Source organism: Silurus meridionalis, chromosome 27, assembly GCF_014805685.1.
Source record: "Silurus meridionalis isolate SWU-2019-XX chromosome 27, ASM1480568v1, whole genome shotgun sequence".
Taxonomy (NCBI): Eukaryota; Metazoa; Chordata; class Actinopteri; order Siluriformes; family Siluridae; genus Silurus; species Silurus meridionalis.
The window spans coordinates 14063268-14076751 of NC_060910.1; the positions used below are offsets into that span (position 1 = coordinate 14063268).

Sequence of the window (13484 nt, forward strand, 5' to 3'; positions counted from 1 at the left end):
AAGGTTCCTACATACCCAGTAATCGTGCACCCTCCACATTCTGTTCTGCTGTATTTACTGTACTGTACTGTACTGTCATGTAGACATTTTATAAATATAATTATAGTGTAAGAGTAAACACACACACAAAACACGTAGAAAATACAGTTTTATTTAAATTCCAATTTTTCTTCACCATCATAGTTGTGTATAAAATGCACACATTATAAAAAATACTCTCTAAACATTTCATTTAAAAACTGTTAACTAAAACCAAATCCACAAAACTATTTATGTTAAAATGACCCTGAATGTATTTATTAAAGACAAACAAACAAAAAACATTATTTATTTTTCTTCGTATTTTAATGGCCCGTTCCGGGTTTGTTTTCTACTGAGCTCATTCTTTATGCTACATTTGTTTTAAATTTCATAGTTTCAGTGTACTTTTCGTTTACCCGACCTACTGAAATATTGACGACACTTCAGGGGTCAAAAACAGCCCTTTACCACCGTCCTGTCTATTCAGTGCATAAAAACCAAAAATAAAAACATTTTAAACAGTCAGAATTATATCCCAGCAGCATTTCCTTTCTTCTTGCGACACATAATCACCAGTAGAAAGACGACTGCTAGGATGAGTAGGAGCGCAAAGAGGAAAACAAGCATGCTCCAGGCTCCTGGATGAAGAGCCTTTCTCAGGGATACGCTCTCAGATGGCACAAGGTTGCTCAGGTTCAGGATGTAACCAAGAGCCCAACCAACTGAAGTGTCCCCTGCCTAGAAACACAGCAATCAGTGAGTTACAATCAGAGAAGAAATACACAATAAATCATCATAACACAACAGTTAAGAACTTTAATAGACTGATGAATTCTATACATTTTAAAAATCAATCAATTTCATAATTCATGTTCTTTTAGTGCAGTAGGAAGCTCAGTATTTATGATGTTGAACTCCTGATCAAAAGGTTGTGAGTTTATATCCCAGCACCACCACGCTGTCACTGCTGGGCCCTTGAACTGGGCCCTTAAGCAAGGCCCTTAACTCTCATCTGCTCAGTTCTATAAATGAGCTCTATTCTAGAGGTCCGATTGCTGAAATTATTGCACAAATCCATAACAATAGTTTTTCCAGGTGACATTATACATTATGAGAGCGACCTCTAGAGGCAAATTACTGCCATTGTGTGGTGTTTATTTGTACTGTTCTCATATATAATTAATATATATTATATATATATATACACTGTATATATATAATTTTGGATGTAAATGTTTTTATTTATTTGGTGTTTCTTTTTCTTTGTCTTTTATTTTCTACAATATTTATTAATATAATGAATATATTAATTTTTGTATAAAGTTAGTACTATTTTACATTGAGTGTTATGTATGTTTGTTTTAATCCATTATTAATTTTAACAATCTGTTGATGAATCGGCAAGTACGGTCCAACCAAGCTGTGGGTGTCAGTAAAATCCACTATCGTTTGACCTCTATTCTATTCTATTCTATTCTATTCTATTCTATTCTATTCTATTCTATTCTATTCCTCTGGTCTGGAAACCTGTACTCAGAGCTTACCTTCTTCTGGAAGGAGATGTGGGAGAAAGCTTCGGGGTCAAATTTGTAACCTTTCAGAAATAGCACCTGCATGAAGACCGTGGCTGCGCAGTAGTCGTGCAGTCGGGTTTTTTGATCTGGAACTATTTTCAGCATCTTTAATACAGAGAGACAATACAGTGCATGGATCAAGAACATTGTATACTTAATGTACAGAAAATGCAACTCCATTGTACACCTAAACAGCAGGTGTTACATATTGTAAACGTAAACACTAGAATGTAATACAAGATATTTTTCTCATCTTTGAGCGATAGCAACATGCTTGTAATTGTCATGCTCTTTGAGATCTATATTCTCCAGACTCCTTATAGTTCCTAAAATAACCAAACCTTCACTAAAGGTGGTAGAGCATTCTCACCTTTAGCTAGAACTTTGAAATAGCCTTCCTGACAGTGTTGAGGCTCAGGCACATTCTCCCAGTTTAAACGCAGCAGTTTAAAGAAGTATCTTTTTAGCGAGATCTACACATATACACATAACACTTATCATAACCTTGTGCTCCAACACATACGATTAAATGCACATTGTCGATTTTGTGCCTGTTAAAATTATGAACGCAGCTACACTAATGCCTCTCATTTCTTCTTTCTCTACCATCCCGAGGCATCCGGAGATTGGGGCAGCTCCAGTTGTTCGCCACCTCATTAAGTTAGAAAATGCCGACCCCCCGCATGGATCCTGAGGCATCTAGAGGTTGCGCCAGCTCCAGTTGTGTACCACCTCATGAACATTTCAAAGATGCTATAGTCTATAGTCACCCCAGGCTGCTCATCAGGGATAAATACACATACATTTGAATATAAGTGAATATTGTTCTATAATTGTATGTTCTATCATTTTGTTCTATAAATGTCCATTGTAAAAGGTGCTAGAGAGATAAACTCCAATTGAACTGAATTAATTGTATAGTAATGTGTATAGAGTGAAAAGTCTTTTTTGGCACTTACCCTGAGAGCAGGTGGATTGAGTTTACAAAGAATCTGCCATTGTTTTTTTTATGTCAAACCAAACAGAAAAACATTTGCAAATATTTTGCAAAGAACCCAAATATTTTGTTATAGTTGACAGCAGGACACATTTTGGAATCAAATAGATTTTGGTGTGTAAGAAATAAAATATATTTAAATGGTTGGAATGCTTATTGAAAACCTGCTCTGAATCATGTAATAGAGAAGAAGCATGTTTTTGGCATGTCGATAAATGCACAAAATTGTACAAGAACCTCAAAAAGAATCACGAGGCACCGCCGCTATCTGGACAATTATGTTCTGACATTAAAAGGTCCTACTCATTCCTTATATACCAAAATAAAACAATCAGTTTAAAATGTGAGCTACATTCAACAAAAGAAAAAACATTTGCATACTTTGAATGAAATTTGCATTGATTTCTTTGTCATGGAAATGTCAATATAACCTTGTACTACATTTACTAGCATTATAATACTAATACTACAATGCAGATGCTGTACTAAACTTCTGCTTGCTTTCCTTTACAGGTCTGAGAAATGTGAATGTTAAATATGTAGATGGATAGCCTTAAATAGCAGGGGACAGAATTAGCACAGAAGAGTCGAACCTCATGGAAGCTCATGTTGCAGACGGTGAAGGCGGCCTGGTCTAGGAGCTTGGGGGAAGTGATGGTTATGCCTGTGGCCTGTTGCAGGAAGTTGTAAATGTAGTAGAAAGCAGAAAATGCCTGATGCAAATGAGAGAGAGAGAGAGAGAGAGAGAGAGAGAGAGAGAGAGAGAGAGAGAGAGAGAGAGAACATACGTTACTCTGTTTTACAGATTTTCTACAAAAACAGAAATCCATGCAATTCATAGAATTTGCTTTTTGGCTTAAATATGACAGCAACTAAGTTCACATCAAGTCATTTTTAGTAGCATACTCAAAATCCTTTGTATCCTTCTCTGAGCCGCTCCAGGTAAATTATTTGAATGTGCTTTGAAACTGTGTACACAGGATTATTTTATTAAAGTTCAAACAGGATCCGACTTTCAATTTGTTTGCTGTGAAACAAGTTCATTTGGGATCACAAAATTAATACTGTGGAAAAAAAGAACTCACAGTATTTAGTCATCGCAGATTTAATGCCAGTTTAGGTCCTGTTTGTACATGCCGCCATTTGATCAATGTGTAATAGGTGACTGACAGGCTTCATACTGTCCAGATGATTTCCATTTTGTTTATTTAATTTTTACATTTTTATACCGTTTAAATTTTCATAACATTGTAATAGATGCACAGCAATTACAAACTTATAAGAACATTTATATGGTCTTTATAAATGTGCTTCATTAATAAAGCTCCATACTGCTAAAGCTTAATGATTACCACATATAGTATATAAATATGTATATATGCAGTTTTGACACAATGTAAACCACATAGTCTGTATTTGAAGTGAATATTTCGACAAACATTAATGTGGTGAGTGCTGGAGTGCATTTAATGCCACCTTTTGTTACAGGGCAGTTCGGAGGCAGCTACAGGAACAGCACAAGAGATAAACTATATACAGCTCTCATAGGTACCCTTGTTTTGTTCCCTTGCAGCTACAAGACCTGCACTGTGGTGTTCATGATGAGACACGTTGGTACACAAATAATCCACTGTTTCACACTTTATTTGCTCAACAAACATAATACACCATCTGGTTCTTTTTTTTTTTAAACTGAACTGCATATGTTCCTGTTTGTACAGTATGTGTGAAAGAGCTATATACTCTACTAAAAGCATCTGCCAAAATCATCAAACCTACCATAAATTTGCCAGCAACATTGGGCTGGAAGACACCGTTAAAAGAGCAATTGGTGTAGTTGCAGGACTGGAAAGAGAAGATTTGCGTCATGTTCCCCAGGCAGTGCTGGTAGTTCCCAGAGCCTACAAACTGAAGCTCTTTGCCACGGTTAATCGATTTGTTGACATTGGTGCACGGAGAATCTAACTTATCCAGTGTTATAGACACATTGTAATCCATTGGATAGCAAGGGTTGATCAGGGGTTTATCTGTTCCCTGGGACTGAAAGAGAAAAAGAGATAGATGATAGATGAGACTGATTACAGAAACATAAAATACAGTCTATTCAGTGATCATCAGGAACGTCTTGATCATGATAGAAGTCAGAAAGTTTACAGTGACTTAAGAACCGCCCTTTACAACCAATAATGAGCAGAAAAAAACACCTCAGAACACATGAGCCTGAAGCTGATAGGCCACGAATGAAGGAACCATATCAGGTTACAACTAATAGTTTAGGATTTTCCTTGTTTGGTTCAATTTCTGTTTAAGTCACAGTGACCACGTTCTGTGATGAACATGTGTCAGACAGTGGGATGGCTACGTGCAAGATTGCTATGAGAGCCAGGAAGCCCAAGATTCCAGACCAAAGGGTTCACAAAGGAGTAACACCATTATTTTGTTCACATGGAATTGCCCCGATAGTGGGCCTGTGAGGACACTCAAGAACAGGAAGCATGATTTTGCTTGTTTTCTGAACTGTGCTACTGCCAAATCATACAAGCAAACTAAAAATGCTGAAACTACTGTTTCAGCTGCAATGGGATTAAACCTGTAAATATATTTGTGAAAATATGTTTTATTTTCTCACTGGTTTTAAACTTGCTCTGTTTTCTTGTAACAATTGTAACATAACAATTTGCATGTAACACACAACATTTACAAAGCCGCTAATATAAGTCTCAATGATAAGTGTGATTACTGTGGTTTGGTTTGTCAGGCCAGTTTAGTCATGCAATCCCCAAGTTAGTTTAGTTTGGGGAGGATTTGACTTTATAATAAACTAGAAAAATGTTGATTTGTTCAGAAAAAACTAATGTTGCATTCTTGCACGGTTAAGGAATCTATAAAATCTATATTTTTTTGATGGAACTAGAGTTACTGTTTGACCTTTCAGGGTGAATTAGTGAAGTGAAAAACACAATCATATCTCTACTGATAAATTAACAGTTTCACTTTTTAATACATTCTTGAAGGCAGTTGAAAGATGTAGTAATGTAATGTAATGCATTCGTTCAGGATTAGAAGGCAACAAAAAACAATGTTAAAAGACAGATAGTTGGTGAGATGTCTGCATGCAAGACAAGAAACCACAACGCTTGCTTCAGATCACGGTACAGTCGTCTCATGGCACTAATGTCTTTGCTAACTTGAGCCAAATGTCAGATATAATCTATAGTGTCAGAAATTTAAATAAAAATGTGTCGAGTTTATTTTTCCAAGGAATTTTATTTTTATTGTTAGAAAGATTTTTTTTCCCTTTCAGCTTTTTGTCGTTTTTTCTTTCGTTCTCTATGGTTTCTTACAATACCATAAATGTTTTTTGTAAAATGTGACCACAGACTCTGAGCCTTATATTTATATTAAATGGTATATACTGCGCAAACCAGCCTCTTTTATTCATCTCTGATTAATCATATACCACATGATCTCTAGTCTAGTTTTAGGCTTGACCATCTGAATCCATTTAATGCACTATTCCCTAAAAAGAATGACTTTGTGCTTATGAAAGAAATCTATTGAGCTGTATTATGCAATACACAAAAAGATTGAAGCAATAATTGTAGCGAGATCAAACTCCTAAAAGACTGCTGGATCTGAAGAAGAGCTGAAAACATATAAAAATCAGATTGCAGCTACTTCTGTCATTTAAGGTACAGTATATAAATATCCCCTGTATAACCGCTGCACTTTTTCTTCTGCAATTTAATTGAAATGGCGGAATTCAATATTAAAAACCATTCCTGTGAACTCAGATAGCCAGTATGTAATACTGATTTAACTTGTTTACTGGATGCCACAGATCGCTATGGCAGAGCCTGTTTACCTTAACCAGCTGAGCCAGGAGTTTGAGCAGCATCTGGTCCCTGCCGTAGCACAGGAAGCTTTGAGTGTAGATGCTGTAGTTTCTGCCGTACAGCCGCAGAGTCATCAGGTTGTCCTTGTTCTCCACTTTGTCCTTGGTTTCGAAGGTAATCTGAGTAGAGGCACCACCAAAATCTAGTGCACCAACCGTCTCTTTGCCAGGGGAGAACCAGTGGCCCACAAACCCATACTGATAACAGATAAAGGGCAAAGGAACAACAGTGAAGCAGAGCAGGCAATACATTTATAATAGGGTTTCAAAAATATGTTTAAAACACATCTAATGAGTTTTAAACAGATACAAATTTTAGGTTAAAATAAGTGCCAAATTAGCAGGAAATGGCGATGCACAAGTGGTCAGACATGCAGCTCACAGAACAAAGAAAGTATATTTATTAATATACACCATCCTGGTCAGGCTGCGTTTATAGGACTGTGGTGAGACCTGCTATGTTGTGTGGATTAGAGACAGTGGCATTGAGTAAAAGACAGGAGGTGGAGCTGGAGGTAGCAGAGCTGAAGATGTTAAGGTTTTCGTTGGGAGTGACGAGGATGGACAAGATTAGAAATTAGTTTATTAGAGGGACAGCGCATGTTGGATGTTTTGGTAACAAGGTGAGGGAGGCGAGATTGAGATGGTTTGGACATGTGCAGAGGAGGAACATGAGTTTTATTGGTAAGAGAATGCTGAGGATGGAGCCACCAGGAAGGAGGAAGGAGGAAGGAGGAGGAGGTTCATGGATGTGTTGAGGGAAGACATGCAGGTAGTTGGTGTGAAAGAGGCAGATGTAGAGGACAGGGGGGTATGGAGACGGATGATCCGCTGTGGCGACCCCTAATGGGAGCAGCAGAAAGAAGATGATGATCCTGGTCAGGTTGCAGTGCTTTAAAATTAGGTTTTAGGAAAACTAGTTATTTTGTTTTATTTGTTGTCTATGAAAAAGAAAAAGAAAAAAAAATTAATTGACACCAGGTGAAGTGTTCGCTGAAGTTAAGTGTCTGACCAGGAAATTACACATATGATGACAGTGCTAATGTTTCCACTTCCGCTGTTTTTCTCAGCATATCTATTGCAAAACAGCATTGTTTTTATTGCAAAGCAGCAAAGTGATACAACTTCATGCCAAATACACTAAATTATTGAACTACAAAAATGTTGACAAATTGAACACACAAATATACAAGCATTGCTGTACATTCCAATTAGAGTTTACAGTTATTATGACATAGGAGTAATGTCATTAAAATGATAATTTACAAACTGTGGTGTAACCATGCTTAATATGACTATTATTTCTTCAATTTTATTTTTTATTCCTTCGATTTAGATTTTCGCTTTCAAACTCTTCCAACTCTTTCAAACATGTTTATACTGTATCTTATATTATCGATTATCAATTTATTAAGTCTTTATGAAGCACTATGAGCGGCACGATGAGATACAAAAAGAAAAAAGTGTAAGCGGTGATGATGATGATGATGATGATGATGCTGCTGCTGAAAATATCGATTATTAGTCTGATTACCTTGATAAAGTTCTCTAACAGGTAGTTAACAGTGACCCAGCCATATGCACCTTCCTCTTGTCCTGTCAGTATGGTTGCCCCTTTAAAATGAAAAGGATAGCTCTTCATCTTCTCTTGTACTTCCTTTAATATCTTTTCTGACTCTTTGGGTTGAGAAATGCTGTACACAAAACAGACAACAATCATTTCTGGAAAGCATTTACTCGCTGGAAAAGACCTGATTAAATCTTCTGGAATAGATGACTCACTTTAGTAATCTCATGCCAGCAGTAGCTCCAAGATATAAGGGTGTGGCTTTATGTCTTGTATCGGGGATGACCTTCATAGCTTGCTCCATGCAGTGCTCCAGACTATGAGCAGCTCCTCCTCTCTGACTGGCATAGCTCGATATTCCTAATCCTAAATAAACAGTTTCAAAATAAACCCAAACTTATTGCTTCATTTTAATTCATGATTTAAACTGAAACTTAAGTTCTCTTTCCAAAGATGCGAGAGTGCAGTGATAAAGGGAACAGAAGTTGATTTTTGACATGCCATATGTTTCCTCAAATCATCTCTTAGCAACAATCATCATAATAGAATCATTAAATCGAGCTTCTTTGTCATGTGGTTGTGCCATCGAGTCAACGTGGGTGATGGGGAACCTGAACTGAAAGTGTTGTTGGTCAAGTCTTTTTGAGAATACTAAACAAAAAATAAGGACCTTTTCCTTTAAAGAACCTGGAAAAAAAATGAAGTGAAAACAAGATGAAATTAGATGTTCTGTGACCTGTGAATATGACCTCGACTGACTGAGGAAGTTTATGAATGAACATCTGTTGAGGTTTTAAACAGTGTAATTTCATTAGAATTAGGTACACTAAAAGTTCGAGTTCAATATTTAGGAACCTTTCATTTAGTCAAGCTTTCTTTATAAACCTACCAAATCATCGCAATGCCTCCATAATGTTAGATTGTGTTCTAAGAACATCTTTAATAATAAAAATAAATAAATAAATAAAAAAGTACAAACCTGAATTGTTAGTTATGTAGTTGAACCGGAGCAAAATAAAAAACATTGTGTTCCACTTACTGTATATCGCTTCAAATGTAAAAAGGTTTAAAATAAGGATAATATTAATTGTAATAATAATCAGATGTAGAAAATCTAAATGCAGTTTTTGCTGGAAAAATCCAATGTCAAATTTTTCAAGTTCAGATTCAAATTCTTCAAAATCTTTTGCAAAAAAAAAAAAAAAAAAAAAGAAATAAGCACATGGAAGCGAGCCATGGCAATTTCAGCGCTAGATAAGCACGTTGACTAAGTGTTTGTAGAAACCTTTGTAGCATTCTATGTCAAATTTGTGTTTCAATTTCAACATACATTATTGGGATTCTAAAACTGAGATGAGATTTCTCTAATATTTACTAAAATATATGGTATATTAGGTTTGAAGGACTGAAATGAGATTCAGCTCAGTCTCCCACCTGTTTGTAGCCCAAAACTGCTTCATTTGTAAAATAAAAAAAAAAAAGAAAAGAAAAGAAAAGAAAAATAACCCCTATAACTGTTTCCACATCAGGCAAACGCATCTCAATCTCAGCTTCACTGAAATACCATTTTTCCACACTGTCTCAAATGTATATACTTTTGAACTCAAATCACTGCTCGTACAACATTTTATGAATTTTTTTTAAATGTCATTCCTGTGTGTAAAATTCTTAAATGAATAGGAGTTATTATTTCTTTCTCCCTGGCACATCTGTGCAAGCTTGTACATGCACACATTCTCTTGTACTCACCTTGCACATGGCACTCGTCATGCTGGCTGACGATGCCAGTGTCGTTCTGTTTGTCTGCAGGCCATTTGTAGATAAACATGGCTGTATGGGAGGATCCAGCATCCAGGACGATACCATACTGCAAAACACGTGGAAGGTTGAATTTGGTATCAGTCAAACAACTTCGAAGCCCGATAACTTTACAGAATGCCAAAACTGAGCAGGGGCCGGGGTTTGTGAAGATACAAATCTTTTACTGTTAGAAAGACAATTTGGATAGTTTTGGACCCTCCGACAAAACAATCTTGTTATTTGTGCACATTATTTGAATTACAGAACAAATCTCAATGTTCGCTTTTGTTTTGGGAAAAAAAGTTAATTTGCCTCAAGGGCAAGGCTGAAGCACAGGGGCTTTTCTCCTTGTTTCTGGCAAGATCACATGTACAAGACAATACATGCAACTAGAGCAGCATTCCCGTTTCAGACCTGCACTCCACCCTTCTGTTTAGATTGTGTACGGCTTCACTCTATCTGCTGTGTCTTCACACTGACAACTGAGGAGAGCGAAGGCTTTATATTGAGCACCAAAATTCAGGGCAAAAGAATCAAAAATAAGTTTCAAATTGAACTAAAAAATATAACTTAACAGTGGGACTGTGTGTGAATGTGTTTGGCTAAGATTTTCCATTTCTATATCCATAGCTACTGATAAACGCTCCTGCGAATGTTACGGAAACACAAACAACCAGATAGATTTAACAAGATTATGTCACCATGGATTAAGTTGTCTCAAAACAACTTGCACCACTCCCTTTTGCTCCACTCACCCTGTTATTGGACCTGCTTTCATTTCCTATAATGCTGTGTCCGTTCCTGAAGGTAATAACTGGTAAGGTCTACCACTTTGCAGCACTTTGTATGAGTTCAGTCTTCAGTGTGATTTTGCACACACCAAAGCCAGAGGCAACACATTCCATCTTCTAACTCAAGCAGAATGGCAAGCACTTTCCTTATTTTCTTTTTTAAATAAAGAGATAAATAAATACAGTACAATAAATGGGGGTGACAGTCGTATCATTTCCTTTATTCTCATGAACTGTTCATCTTAAATTAAATGAAACACAATACATGTCTATCAAACAACACTAAAAAGAATGACACAAATCACTAGTGAACATTACACTGATCAGAGATCTTTTGCATAAAGATGTACTGTATTACACACATCCTACAATTTAAGCTGGCTTTTTACCATTCCAGGTTTGTCTCATCACACCCTTCTTCTTCTTTCTGCTGCTCCCATTAAGGGTCGCCACAGCGGATCATCCGTCTCCATACCCCCCTGTCCTCTACACCTTCCTCTTTCAACCCAACTACCTGCATGTCTTCCTTCACCACATCCATCCTTTTCCTCCTTTCTGGAGGTTCCATCCTCAGCTTTCACCTACTGATATACTCCATGTCCCTCCTCTGCACATGTCCAAAATATGTCTTGCTATTATCTAACCTCATAAATAAATATGCAAAGCTCACACTATGCATTTGCACCAGAGCTCAGCTGCAAAGCATTTGATAATCATGAGGAATCATATTTCCCTTTATTTTAACTGGGTCACAACACCATTTTAGATTGACACTTAATGCTCTTAACTGAATGCAACAAAGCCACATCAATGGGCACACATGCGGGTTCAACTTCCTTGCCTTTTTGAATGTAATGTTTGCACTCTTTATTTACAGCAAAATATATATATTTTTTACCTCAGTATTTGTTAAACCTTAATCACATTGCATTGTAACTACAAAATAAAAAAATTTTCAAGTTTCACTCTAGCTAAGGTTTTGTCTCATATTTGCTCACATTTATTTTTACGCTCAAAGAAACACCTATTAGTGTAGTGTAATCTTTCTGTTGTGACTGGAAAATCATATTTCAGTGTTAATCAGACTATTAAAAACTATAAAGCTGGTGTAATCATTAAGAACCCAGGATTTTGTTGTTAAATTACTTCAGAGAGGATTAATTACAAGCTTAATAAATATTGTCAGACCTCCTCCTTCACTTTCTTCACATCCTGATTAGATTCCCCCCTGATTAGGATTCCAAAGTGAGATGAAAACTAATCATGATGAATATATTAATAGACATTATAGAAACTGCTCTATCTTTACAACTTAACCTATCAATCAATAACACCATAGATCAGACGTGATTTAAAAATGACTTCTGTTTAACTCAAGGTTGAAATTACTAGTCCACTTTTGTGGTAAAGGACTATTTCAGATAATTGGGATCCAGAATGTGACTGAGCTGCAACAGACTGTTCAGAGGGGCATCACATTACATCATATCACTCCACCTCACTCTTTTGAGATTTACATATCTAGAATCTGAATTTGAATCACTTTGACGTGTTTTGAATACATTTCACATTTCTTTACCGCCCATGCAAATGGCACTCTGTCTTTTGGAAGGAGTGATGAATGGGGTTAGGGAAGAGTAAAGGAAGCTGCTCAAGCAAAAACATCAGGCCAAAACCAACGCCCTAAACCGCATGCAACCTTCTAACAGTGTGTGTACACTTCAGTGTAATCGTGTGAAATATTTTGGATGTAGTCCATTACTCAATTAGTCACTGAACAGCAGCAACCAGTGCTGTAAAAAAATACTTGTGCCAGTAATACAACCCCCCCCCATGCGCATATATACCAGGTCTTATGGTAATATGATTGAACAGTCAAACAAGCGAATCTTTTATTTTAATAATTTTAAGCCAAGATTTTTAACCCTTGGAAGGGATAAAAAAACAAATTTTTCTCTCTCTATTTTTGTGTATGTGTGCTTAAATAATTCAATCCTTTCCCCAAATGTTTACAGCAAACCTCATTCATATACAATCTATTTCAAGATGCAAAACGATTAGTATTTACTATTATTTGGTGCTAATAGGTTGATCCATTATTTTAGGATTACAGTTACAGTATATTATGTTGATACGCATACATTTCTACAATACAAATAAAAAAAGACGAGGAAATAGATATTATATTATATCGCCCTGCTCGTTTATATTACCGTAAATGTGGATATATAGGCGCAATAAAAGTTAATGAGTTAATCATTAAAATCACGAAAAGCTCGTCATCAGTTCGGCTTTAAAGAAAGTTCGTATCAAATAAAAGCACGTTTATACATTTAGAATAATCTAAACGAGGGTAAATGTGATGAGTGAAGATGTTTTTCTTTTTACCATGTACTGAGCAGGTTCCTTCACGTCCTCGGTGTTGATGGAGAGCAGAAGAATGCCAACAGTCGCCAGCAGTAATATGGCAACTGGGACGCCAATGCGGCATGACTGGTGTTGATTCGCCATGATAGCTGCCGTGTGCTGGTGTGTATGTGTGTGAGAGAAGGAGAGAGTGTGAGTATGCGTTTGCGTGTGTGTATGTGTTTTTCACTCGGAAGTTGAGTTCACCTGTTGCAGAGAATCGCGCCGGAGTGTGTGTGTGTGTGTGTGTGTGTGAGAGTGTGTGTGTGTGATAAGATTTGCTTGAGTGCGATCCATAAAAGTGGGCATGGCCCTCATGTGGAATGACATACTGATGTTTTGCAAGGTCAGCAGAAGTGTCCTCACGAGCACTGTGTCCCAGCTGCTGCAGTTAATAACACCCCCCCCATCAAAGACTCAATGGATGTCCAAA

At 36.7% G+C, this 13484-nt stretch overlaps 1 protein-coding gene across 1 annotated transcript; it reads right to left on the bottom strand.

The window, feature by feature from the left end:
- Nucleotides 1–135: 135 nt before the first annotated feature.
- On the bottom strand, nucleotides 136–13484 carry LOC124380303 (ectonucleoside triphosphate diphosphohydrolase 2-like). Its single transcript, XM_046841160.1, has 9 exons — nucleotides 13034–13484; nucleotides 9804–9921; nucleotides 8270–8420; nucleotides 8022–8181; nucleotides 6458–6685; nucleotides 4372–4632; nucleotides 3186–3305; nucleotides 1566–1700; nucleotides 136–759 (listed from the first exon to the last, which is right to left on the bottom strand). Exons 1-9 carry the CDS (start codon nucleotides 13154–13156, stop codon nucleotides 550–552), a joined length of 1506 nt encoding a protein of 501 aa, XP_046697116.1. The 5' UTR covers nucleotides 13157–13484; the 3' UTR covers nucleotides 136–549.